At 38.4% G+C, this 13,050-nt stretch overlaps 1 protein-coding gene across 2 annotated transcripts; it reads right to left on the bottom strand.

Annotated features, from left to right (window-relative positions):
• Positions 1–14: 14 nt before the first annotated feature.
• Positions 15–7,747, bottom strand: prune (prune exopolyphosphatase). 2 transcript variants are annotated; one of them, XM_027002964.3, is made up of 8 exons: positions 7,556–7,747; positions 5,731–5,838; positions 5,384–5,577; positions 4,885–5,069; positions 3,734–3,892; positions 3,465–3,559; positions 2,759–2,917; positions 15–2,636 (listed from the first exon to the last, which is right to left on the bottom strand). In XM_027002964.3, exons 1-8 carry the CDS (start codon positions 7,592–7,594, stop codon positions 2,226–2,228), a joined length of 1,350 nt encoding a protein of 449 aa, XP_026858765.2. In that variant the 5' UTR covers positions 7,595–7,747; the 3' UTR covers positions 15–2,225. The 2 variants fall into 2 exon arrangements, with proteins under 2 accessions (XP_026858765.2, XP_081553136.1); XM_081697010.1 differs by lacking the exon at positions 5,731–5,838.
• Between the last annotated feature and the right edge of the window lie 5,303 nt (positions 7,748–13,050).

Here is a 13,050-nt window from a genome sequence, read left to right on the forward strand (position 1 = left end):
CAATTTAGTCCATGCTTAGTAAAATCAAACCTTTTTATTGGTAACAAATTACATTACAAAGTTTCAAGAGATCTTAAATGTAAAAAAAGGCCTTAAGATCCACATGGAGCATGAGTATAAAGGAGCATGTGCTCTTGATTGTCCAGCTTCAATTTCATTTCATGAATACACTTCATGTGAAAGTCAACTTGTATAATTCTGATCATAAACTAAATTGGTTTTCTATTAATGTTAATGTTACATATCAACTACCTGAATGCTATTCTTGAGATGTCAAATCTTCCTGAACTTGGAGAACACAATACACAGAGAACTTGGCATATACATTACAGATTAAAAGATTTTGCTAACCAAAATACATACACAGTAGTAGTTCCATGTCTTCATTTAATTATACACAGTGATAAAACTTAAATTTATCATGTAAAACTATTTAATATCTGTACCTCTACAACTAAGAAAACACAACTCATACCAAGGTCTTTCAGCAAGTTCTTGCAAACTTACTGAAATGCTTTCACCATTAAACTGTATATCATATAAGGCTAACAAACACACAGTTCTCTTTAATTACAACTACTATATTTAATCATTTGCAGAATTAGGTCCTTTAGATTATGCCAGAATCACTCTTGACATGCTAGTAATACTTGATTTTTTTTTTAAACCAAAAGTTACAAAATATTGAATTGCTGCCAACTGGTCCACTAAAATCGAAAAAACAATTGTTGAATTAACACCAAAAATAATTCTACAGCATTAACATAAAGCTTCATAAAAATCAACTTTAGCAGATTCCCATTTGGGACCCCATGTGATGGGAGCAGCTGAAGCTTGCATTACTACTCTTTGGTGTTAAATGTTGAAATCTCTTTGCAACCACAAGAATTCTTAGATATCGTCTGCATCACATGCAAGTAGGTAATAAAAAGGACAATTTGCATCAAAGCATTATAGTTTACTAATGACTTATACCCATTTGTACAATTGTACTGGTTCTCAGGGGAGACTGATGTTAAGTAATATAGACAAATTTAACAGTTCTTATAATTCTAAAAATGTGTTGTCAATTTTAACCTACCTACAATAGAAGTTTAGCAGCAGTTTTAGTTTCTAGGCCACGTTTCCAGACCAAACACTACATTTAAAAAATAAAAATAATCCAATTCAGTGTCAATTCACTATAGGCATTGCAATTTACTCCAAGACTAGGCTTAATGCATATCTCAGAAACCAGCTTTTTACCAGTATAGGAGAAGTTACAGAATTTGCCAGTGGTGTCAATGTAGTCATGAATTCAATGCATAACCACTTAGAATTTAATTTAAATTTAAAGACTGATTGAAGTAAAATTGCTACATGTGTAAAAAAAAATTTCTTTCCAGGGAGAAATGAGAAGTGTTGAACACCAATGGCTATATTTGTACAAAACAATAAACAAGCAATAGCCCCCCCCCCAAAACAAAAATCCTACACATATAAATGAGGTGTGTGATTAACTGTGATTCAGCAGAAGCAAAGTTGCATTGATGCACAATGCAAGCCATAATACTGAAATTGCATAAGATTTTCAAATGCATTTTTTTTTTAATCACATTTGTGCATTTAGGCAAACCCAAGGTAAAATGTGTATGAAAGATCATATTTGCAAGTAACATGCTAAAATAAATATCAGACAGCTCATGCCTAACCTTGAGAGCCACTGAAAGACCAAAAATCTGTTTAGTGCCACTCGCGTCACCATGGCATATTTTCTCATTAACCCATTATTACACTCCTCCCACTTAGTTGCATTTCACAATTTCAGACCATAATTTATGACAAAGACCTGAGCAAAGGTTGCTTTATCAACTTTATCAACAAGATTATGTGCTGAAGAACCTATAGCATGACTACCTGGACTTAAAACAACAACAACAACAACAACAATAATAAAAAACAATATGTCTTATTAGAGAAACATTATACTATAAATAATTCCAAAATTATTCAGCAAGGTAATTGTGTCCAAATGTCGAACACATGTTCTACCAAGTCTGTCTTTTTAAATTACCATACTCAATACAATAAGTGGATACATTTTCCATCGAAACTGTCAGATTGCAGACCCAAGAAGTTTTTTCCTGTTTGCACCTTGTAATTTCTGTATATTCAATGCATACTTCTGAATAAGACGATACACTGTTTCTTTCCAAATCCTCAGACTATAAGGTTCAGTAACAATATCATTGTCCTTCAAAGAGCACCTCTTCCTCACTGGCTATCTTGCTGACTTTTTCCACCAACACCTCTGCATTGATCTTGGGAATGCCATTGTCCAAAGGACAGCCCTCAACCAAACTGTTCATAGGAGTTGGGGGTACACCAGAGTCCTCCTCCATGCCAGCATCCTCCAAGCACTGTTGACAGTCACTCTGCTCCAGTGGGCACTCTTCCTCCAGCTCCAGGTCTTCCAGGTTGCAACCATGTGCCATTTTCCTTTCCCTCTCTTTAAGGAAGTCCAAAATAATTGGCAGTACCTTCTTACGAGAGGCCAGTGTGTTGCCCTGAACATAAGTCTTCACATCGGGGTACGGAGTGCTCATTGGACTAAGATTTAGAAGGGAGTTTCTGGCTTTTTCCAGAACTTTGCTTACCTATTCAGTAAGGCAATTATAAAATATAAGATTACTATAAAGAGTTTTAAAAAATAAATAAATCATTCATGCATACTCCTTTTCATATGTTCATATGTACTAAACTGAAGGGGTAGAGATACCTCATCCCTGATGAGTGTGCTGGAGCTATAAACAGCAAGCTGTCTGAAAGGCTCCTTATTGTCTTTGAAAGAGATAGTCATGGCAATCACCAGGTTGTAGTTGTGCTTATGACAGAATTCACAAAGCTCCTGCTGTAAACATCGTCTCTGAAGGAAAGACTATAAAACACATGTCCTATCAGCATTTCATCACAGAAAAACTATTACTGCTGGGATAAAGGAGAAGCAACTGTCTACTGTCTTTTAAATATTTCCTATTATGGTAGTTCATATATGTGGGATAAAAGGAATTCCAGAGTTAGGTTTTATTGTTATCAGTGCATGTGTAAAAGCTTCCAAGCATTAGGAGGTAAGGGGACTATTTGCAGACTTTTTCCTGTATTGCATCTTGTGGATTATGGTTGCTAAGGAATTTACACTTTTTTTAAGAATGGGCACATATTTCCCTGAATAAATCTCATGTTTTAAACACACCCCAACAAAGTCGTTTTAAAGCTATTGTAAACAGGAAGTTATACAGTTTGTGTTGTATATAATCAAATTATCACACCATCTTTTATAATTATCTTGGAATAAAACCCATATAAAATAATATCTTCATGCAAAGTATTGTTTGGTATCCAGTCATCTTCCAGTAAGGCATTGGGTCAAAAGAATGCAAAAGGATAGGCAGAAACCAGAGTGAAATCATTCTCTCATCACTTACATCAAGTGTCATGTAGATAATACTGACAGCCAGTTTCAGATCTCCCCCGGATACAGCTTTCATGTCCTTTAATAACATCTGCTCTGTGGTGAGGCCTGATTCATAGAACAAAACTTTTTCTATTTACAATTTCAGCAGACACTATACAAAAAAAACAACAACAAACAAAAAAAAACCTCACTCATGAGTCATCTGCAAAAGGGACATGTAATTTAAACACCTGGAGACAAGAAACAGGCAGGATTTTCTCCCCATCACATCCCACTTACCTGATACATCAAACTTGGCGCTTTGTAGGGACTGGAAGAGAACACTCCTAGGAGGGAGCTTGGGAAAGCGTGTTTCTAGAAGCACGGCGTACTGGCTGTCTTTGGGTGTGACTTTTCCTGCCTCGGGTGCCATATTAACACAGTCAGTGATAATAGAGCCTGGCAACAAAAAGCAAAAGGTATGAATCTTTAAATCGTAAAGATCAAATTGACATCTCTTCCTCCTAGTTACATTTTGAGGTTAAGAAATTGACTAGTGGATAAAGCAAATCTGCAAAATTTACCCTCCACTCCCACTAGCAAAGTACACAGTATTGTGTCACTGAATGCATTTTAATCTATTAAACTTGTTGTGTTTTTGTGTGCACACATGTGCTTGAGTAGGGAGGTCTCTGCATTGGCAGACTGCAAGAGTAGCTCTATTCATTCAAGTGCATTTGTAGAGTCCATTCCTGTATTGTACATTTCAGGAAAATAGACTTTTTTAATTTAAGGTATGATTGATTTAATTAAATAAAAATTACAAAATAAATGTTTAAAATACATCTGCTTTTACAAAATAAACTGGTTACTATTACATTACTTACAGGAAACCTAGTTTGTTTGAAAATAGTAGCTTCACAAACATCTGTATATATGCACAAACAACTTATGAATAAAAGACAACATTAAATCTGTGTTTTGCATCCAAGCTTTCCAGGCACTGCCAGTTGGCTGCACACAAAGTAAACAACATACTGAGCTCTGAGGACACGCATTCATGTTGAAAATTGCTGCCACTTAGCCTGGTAAAAGGCCATGCTGTGGTGAGCTTCACAGACCAAACAGTCTGGGGATTTGCACAAGTCCAAATTTAACAAGTTGCATCACATGATATTAACAAATCATGTCTTCATAATAAAACCTGAAATTTCTTGCACTGCTTAGCAAGCTCTTTCTTTTCATGAAAATATATCACTAAGCATCAGCACATAAAAATAAAAACAAACAAGATAAATGATTTTCAACCTCTCATGTTTAGCATGAATCATTTTTACATACATTATTTAATAATGGACAAAATGGTTGTTCGGGTAATATTTAGAAGCATGAGCAGTGCACTTTAAAATCAATTAGCCTATATTTTGTGTATGCTAGACTATGCTAATTACCATATAATAGCTGTGCCACCTGTTGGTCCAACACTTCGGGTGCCTTTTGCACAAGGCGCTCTGTCACCAAAGTGGCACACGAGCCTACGGTCTCCATGGTGACATGGCAGGATGGAGAAGGAGTCCTTTCTAGATAGTGATGGTCAATGACCTCCACCACAGCTGGCTCCAGTGCACTGTCAGCTCTGCAGGAAAGTGGTGCCATGTTACAACACAGAGCACAAAGGCCCAGTGGATGCTTACTGAGCCATATTTCATCACAATATTCTCACTCATTTGCTTCCTAGACAGATGTTATAACCTTGGCTAAGCGTGGATGACTTCAAAAAGGAATCACTTTGACCTTATTTGTATTTACATTGAAATATATTCCAAATGTACTTGCAGTGAACTGAAGCAGAGCAAAAATATGCCTGTGTCAAATAAACAAACAAACAAACAGTTGTGACTTATCCTGACAGTGCATTATGTAGTGAAGCACAACATGGAGGAAACATACTCAGGCAACACATTGTGGTCCACTAATGTGATAGCCAGCTGTTGCAGGCCATGGAGGTCCACGTCGTCCCTGAACAGTAGGTAGTCCGGAGACAGGCCACTCTCTTTCAGCAGGAAAATGCTGTCAGAGCGCAAGGGGAACTCTGCTCGTGGGATGTTGAGGACAGGGACAGCAGCTTCCCCAGAGCCCAGTGTCTAGGACCAGAACAAGGCCAAGGCCTTAAACAATGCACAACTTCTCAAAGCATCTTTGCAATAATATAGGAGATTCTAAGTACTCTGCACATAGAGCACTCAAGCTGATACACTTAGTCCAAATCAGCAACAACAAAAAAGAGTCTAACTCACCTTTGACAGAAAATAGGCAAAGGTGAGGGCTGATACCATGGAGTCAATATCACATGCTTCATTTCCCAGCACCACATGCAGCAACTCTGAGCTTTTCTTCATATGATTCTAAGAGTAGTGTAGAACAATGGATCATATTAATATCAATTTATTATTAAGCACTATATTATTGTTAATTGTGCTTACATTGATTCTCTCTTTCCTTAGACACTTTTTCTAGTGATCTAGTATAATTTTAATTCTAAATCCCCACTGAAAACCAAGACTCAGATCCCCTTATAGGAATTTTAAAATTAGAGAGCAGAATGTTGACAAGAGTACACCATGGAACTGGCAAAAAATACTTGCCACTGGAAATGGTTAATAAAGAAATTAAACTTGCTTTCCTAAAAATTAATGAATCAAAGCCAATTAAAAATTCCCTTTTTCCACTATAAATGGAATGATCAACCGATTACCACATATCTGGTATGAGCTCAACAGATATATGCAGTGAATTTGTGGAATAGAATAGAAAATTACTGCCATAAGAGCATTTGCCTCAATAGATTGCTAATTCTCCAAAGAAAGCATGATTCTATGGTCATATACTACCTAAGCAGTTTTGAATATTATGTCATACTTAATACATATGGGTGCCCTCTGCACAATTTTTAAATTATATGCTTTAGATAGCTGCTATAACCAATAATTAACAAAACATTTACTTTCAACAATTTGTAGAAACACATGATGCTCATAGGTTTAGCCCCTCCATGTTTGTCTACATTTTTGCAAAGAAATGAAAGTAACAAGTGTTTATTATTTTAAGTGAAGCAGAGTGGAAATACACACTGGGACATGCTCCTCGTCTCTCAGCACCAAAGTTGTGCCTAGGCTACAGCACTCTGCTGAATGCTCAGGCACAGTCTTTGGATTGATGGACTTTTTAAAACTTAGTTTGACTTTTGCACCCACATAGGCATTTACAGAAATAATTTAATCAACAGTAATGTAGTCAAGTAAAAAAAACAAGATGTACTGTTATTTGATCATATTAAGGACCATAGTGAAGGATCTCTCAAAGAAATTAAGGGCCTTGCTCAGGGGCCCCAACAGTGGCAACCTGGTGGACCAACTGGCAACCTTCATGATGACTAGGCGAGAACCTTAACTACTAAACTACCACTGAGCTACCAGAATTCAGTCGTTTAGCTAGCTAGTTAGCTAGCGAACATCATAGACTGTATATTGTCTATGGCCAACATACCCATTGAAAAAGCTACCTGGTTAGCGAAAGCCAACTGACCAGAGAATTTGTATACATCTAAATTTGTTTGATGCATGCAAATTCATACATCTGTATACATCATTGCTAGATGTATGCATATTCATACAGCTACATCATACGGTACCAAGTTGCCATATAATGAAACCGTGAGAAACATCGCAATAAACAGCCTATTGATATTTCCATTACGACGTACAATTAAAAAAAACAAACAAACAAAAAAAAAAAAACCCCACACACACACACAGCCACCGTATTCAAGGAAACCGTATATTTGCCGCTCAGTACTCTCAATGCGCCCGTCAGCACGAGACCAATTCATACCGACATACGCCACGCCATACAACACTGGTGACAGTACAACCGCCATTCATCAACTTTTTAGTAGTTACCCTGTCTCGCAATCTAACTATAGGCACACATTTTTCTGACAAATGTCTAAATCTGGCCTGCTTCAATAACACAAAACTAGAATCTGCACAACGTGCGAACTAACATTAACAACTCGACAAACTAAAATGGGTGACCCTCGCCGTTAACGTCCCTTGTATTTACCTTTAGCACATCGGGACAGCTCCGTAGATATGTCTCCATTTTTACCCGGAACCTGAGGTTACTCGAGTATCTAAATATCCTTACGGCTTATGAAAGTATTGTTTGAAAATTGTCTTGCACAAGTTCACAATCTCCCTTCACAAAATTGATTGTACCAACGTTTGTCAAATCTGCAAACCTGCCCGATTTAGACCGCACATGCGCAGAAAGTCACGCGTTTGTGCGCTAACGTTACATTTATATATGGAATGCCAGAAAGGACAAAGAACACAGAACTCAAACTCGTGAGGAAAAAAGACCTACCACTAACAGCATGTTTTTTTTTTCTACACCTGCAATCGCTTAAAGACTTTACTTTGTGAATGAACACTTGACTGAACAGAAGAACCAAAAGAAGTACTTGGTAATGCAAAGAATGTGACAAATGATATCTGAAAGTGTTCACAAGCGCTTGGATTTTTTTTTTTTATTTATTTTTTTTTTTTACTAGTTAGGGCCCATTTTGTTGTGCACAGTGGTGAATCCCAGGTAGAGATGTTTAGGAATACTCACAGCTCCACAAAGCATTCAATGCAGCCTCGTAGCATCCGCCCCAACTGCACAGCAGAAGAGTACTCAAACATTCAATTCATGAAGCACAAGTACGGTGAATGGAGCAACAGTCCTCCCAGTCTGTCCTCATGATACACAACTCACTGAAGATGCAGTATGAACTTGAGATTTATGCAGATCTGAGCAAGTCTTGGACGTGGACATTTGTAAAGCTGCTTTGTGATATCTTTTGCAAAAAGCATTATATAATACATTTTGATTTTGAGTTTTGAAGTCAGTATGTGAAATGTGTCAGCAGTTCAGTCACAACTCAGTGCATAGCTCCATGCTTAGCTCAATGTCAACCTTCTTTTATGAAGTCTGCTCTTCCAGTGGGAAGTTTTCACATGGAGGAGTTCAGGTGTATGCTTGAGTACTTCAGCAGACAGCCTTTGCTGAACAGTACTTCCTCAAAGTTACAGAACTTCAGAGAAAATAAAAAACAAACAAACAAACCTACAACAGTGGGGTGGCTGCACTGACAAACAGCTTAGCACATAAATCAAAAAGGGAATGTTTTAGTTTGGGGCAATATACCATGTAGAGTTGTGGCCAAAAGTTGTGACACAAAAAGCAAGGTTTTGTGGTTTTAACAAAGAGGGTTTGCTCAAAACTTTTGCCTAAGAACATTGCTATGAATAATGAATGGTATCAATTTATGAAATGCTTATAATTGTAATTCACTATACCATATAAACATCTAACAACAAACTGAGGCAGTAAACTTTGTGAAAACGAAAATTTGTGCCAGTCTCAAAACCTTTGTCCACGACTGTATATTAAGTCTCCAAACAATAACAGTCAAAAAACCTATAAAAATCTCTCCTGAGAAAAGAAATTAACTCCAAACTCCCCTTCCCTCTCCAGCTTCTTCTCCAATTTTTTAAAACGTATTTTTATCATTACCGATTGATTGATATGTTGTCTATCTTAACTTTCACTTGATAGGTCCACTCCCATAGGGGCTGACAGAACTACCTGACAAATGGCATGAAAAAGAAAAGGACACTGGGAATTGAAGCTCTCCAACACCATTCTGGGCTCACATTGCTCAGAAATAAAATCCTCAGTGTTAAAACGTAAGGATCTCATCATGATATTTAGTTTACAACAACTGGAAAATGCAATACCAACAGATGCACTCATACAAGTCATGCTTGGGGATCACACCACCATGCATGATGACAGGCTCTTTTCACTTGGAGCCATCTAGCACCACACCTTTTAGTTGTTACCACAGGCTCCTTACTAGGTTCACCCAAACTATCATAGGTTAAAAGTTCAGCAGACTTTTACTACTCTCAGACCTTTTTAGACTTTCAGTTACCCCTATACGCTCTTTAATGAGATGACTGCATCTTACACTCACTTTCGGGAGAGAATATAGATGTTTTCGGTAAAGCTTTCCGGGTCTCACATACCAGCTAAGTGGCTAGACTCTACTATATGTTCCTCCCTAACCTCTTCACCTTTCTGAGAACTCTTGCCAATGTCCTCAGCATAACACCCATATTCAGAATCACTACATGATATACACTGGGCTGCATGCAATGGCTCAGTACTTGAATTAGATGTCTTTGGGTCAGTGTTTGCTTTCTTTTCTTTAGCGATTCTCCAACAGAGAGCCTTTACTGAAATTACTGGCTCAGAGTCAACTTCTGGATTTAACCCAACTTCCTGTCCAAGGGGCAATAGATGATTATGGTGCATTACTTTCACAGGCTCCATCCCAACTATGGGCTTTAGGCGATATACAGGCAGGTCAGGCAATTTACTCTCCACCACATAAGGAGTTAACCCCCACCAATCAACAAGTTTCTACTTACCTTTAAGACCAAGACTTTTAATGAGAACTCTGTCCACTGGACTCAGACAGTGATACCATACTTTTTGATCATATTGCTCCTTGTTTCTTTGGGTAATTTTTGCAGCCATAGTCAGAGCTAGGTGATAGTCCTCTTCCATTTCCTTCTTCATGCTTAACACATTTTATATATGATATGAGTGATGCACTATCAGCAGAGACACCAAACATCAATGGCTAGTTTTGCTTCTCGTCCAAATAAAAGATAACATAGGGAAATAGCCAGTAGCCTCATTGGGTGTGCACCAGGTGAATAATGTGCTGGCTCCATTTTTACTTTTGCTGTAGATTCAATGTACCCAGCATATCCAGCAGGGTTTGAATGACCCTTTCTGGCTGGGGATCACCTTGAGGACGATATGGGAATGTTTTTAGATTTCTTTACTACCAACATGGTCAACATCTCAAATTAATTTACTGTCAAAGTCCCTTCCTTGATCTGAATGAATTCTATTGGGCAGGCCATAGTGACTGATATGTTTCTCCCACAAGATTTTAGCTACAGTTTCAGCCTTATGATCTCTGGTGGGAAACGCTTGTGCATACCTCATAAAATGATCAGTCACAACCAGGACATTGCAGGAGTCTGGATCAATAGTAAGAAAATCGATACATATAAGGTCCATGGGTCCAGGGATACTCAGATGGGATAAAGGACCATCTCATTGAAGTAAGATTTTCCTCTTTATGCAACAATCACAGGTCTAACAATAGGTATCTACCTCACGCTTCATGCAGGGGCCAGAAAAATCTGTCTTGCACCTGGGCATAGGTTGTCAAAACCCAAATGTCCACAGTCATCGTCCAAGGAGTTTAAAGCAACACTATGAAACTACTTGGGACACATTAGTTGTTGTTTTGTTCACTCGTCATGGGGCTAAACTGTTTGGTACTATAGTCCTCGGTTAAGAGACAATTTCTTCCATTCTCTCTTCAAAACTCTAATGTCTGGATGTTAAGTCCCAATACTCACAGCAGGTTTCCTTTGACTAAGAGCTGACCAAGCTTCTCCAATACACAGGTCACTCTGTGCAGTTTGGATATCAAATATATATATATATATATATATAAAATTTCCTTATGTACCCCTGTTTTTTTCCCCTCAGTTTGGACAGAGCACTCTCAAACCATTTCACTGCGAGTTATAATGTGTATGACTATGTACCTGAAGGTCATCCAAATACCTTAAGAAAGTTCATGTCCCCAGCTGTTGTTCCATAACTCTCTGGTAGATTGCAGGTGCTCCACAAATTCCTTGAGACATGCACTCAAATTGGTAAAAGCCTAGAGGACAAATAAAAACCATCTTTTCTTTATCAGCTTCACTCCTGGGAATTTGGTAATACCCACTTCTCAAATCCAAAACTGTGAACCACTTACTCCCTGACAAGCTATGGAGACCATCCTCGATTCTCGGGATGGTATACTGGTCTGGTTCATGGGTTGAGTATCTGGTAATCCACACACTTCCTGACTTTCCCAGACTTCTTATGGACATCCACTATCAGGGATGCTTAGGGACTTCTTGACCCAGAGTTAATCCCATTCTCTTGAAGTTCACAGATCTTTGTGCAGATCCTCTATATATGCTGGAGCTAGGCGACAAGATCTTTCTCTGAAGGGTTTTGCGTGAGTCAATCTGATCTCATGCATAATATTTTTTAGAATAACCAACATCCCACTTGTGGCGAGAGAACACTTCCCCTCTCTGTCATCTTACAGAAACATTGCTTGTCCTCCTCTGGCATTGAGAGTCTCTAAAATCAAACGAATCAGGAGACAATGTATTTGTCAGTTTAGAGTTAGGCTATGTCTCCAGCAGTGAAACCATTGTGATAGTAAAGATATTGGCAAGAGGCACTCCCCTTTTCTGGGACAGGCTTGCTGTAAATGATTGTTACAGTGATAATTTCACTCTTCTGAGACAGGACAGATGCTGAGTGAACTTCATGTCTTGTATTTCTGAAGATCATATCTCTTGATGCTGATCTACCAGTAAAAGTGAGTTGGTAAGTTTACCAGGGAACTTGAGCACACCAGCAACACAACAAACTTGACTTGGTTGCAAAGCAATTGGCTTATGCTGAACAAACCACATCGTTCCTTTTTTTCTGGTTCTTTGGTCTCTTTCAAAGACTCATAAGCTTTCCTGATCATGAGTTGTTAAGTCAGAGTACTCCCCCCCCCACCTTGATTGCTACTGGAATTAAACAGCTTCCTCACTATCTGAGTGTTTGTTTCCACTAACAGGGCTACATGGGACTCAGAAACACTAATGTGTCTATGGTTTCCTTTACTCCTGCAATTCCCCCAGTACTCGAGTTTAATTGACAGATACTCATCATAAGGATACTTAAGAGAACTCAACCCCCATATTTCAAAGTCCTCAACTGGCTCTAGTCACAAATGCTTCAAATGGCCTTCATAAAAACTCCTGCACAAAATGGTGAACTGCAAACCATGCCCTGGCATAAATCCCCTCTATCTGAACTGTTGCATCTGATATGGGACCCACTAAACCCTCAGGTATCTTTGTGGTGCTTACTGCCGTAAGTGAATATTTAGTGGAACATGCATCAATTGGCGCTCTATGACGCTCCTTCATGGAGCTCCCATGAAGTTTCCCTTCTGCCGGTTCATGTTAATAAGCTTCTGATTAATCTTACTCAAGTCTTCAGGAGTGTTATTTTCTCCAGGTGTGTCCATCTTCCCCACACTGTTAACAGAAAATTCCTGCCATGTTGGGTCTAGATTTTGTTTTTCTCTGAAACAACTTCATCAGGTACTATTTGACTTCTAGTCCTAGCTTCCTCCACTACCCCACAAAGTACAGACGTCACAGTTGCCACATTCAACAATTTAGCAACTTTAGTTGACAGTTCCTTTACCTTTTTCTTTAAAACTGTCTCATTGAGGCATTTCAGCTGGCAGTAGCAACCACTGCCCTCACCCCCTCTCAGGCCATGAGCCATTCCACTTCTCCAATTTCCTTAAGCAGTTGTGAAAAAGGAGGATGATCTCATAATGTATTGGTCATTCA

The sequence above is a fragment of the Electrophorus electricus genome, chromosome 14 (genome assembly GCF_041902795.1).
Source record: "Electrophorus electricus isolate QZ-2024a chromosome 14, ASM4190279v1, whole genome shotgun sequence".
In the NCBI taxonomy this organism is placed as follows: domain Eukaryota; kingdom Metazoa; phylum Chordata; class Actinopteri; order Gymnotiformes; family Gymnotidae; genus Electrophorus; species Electrophorus electricus.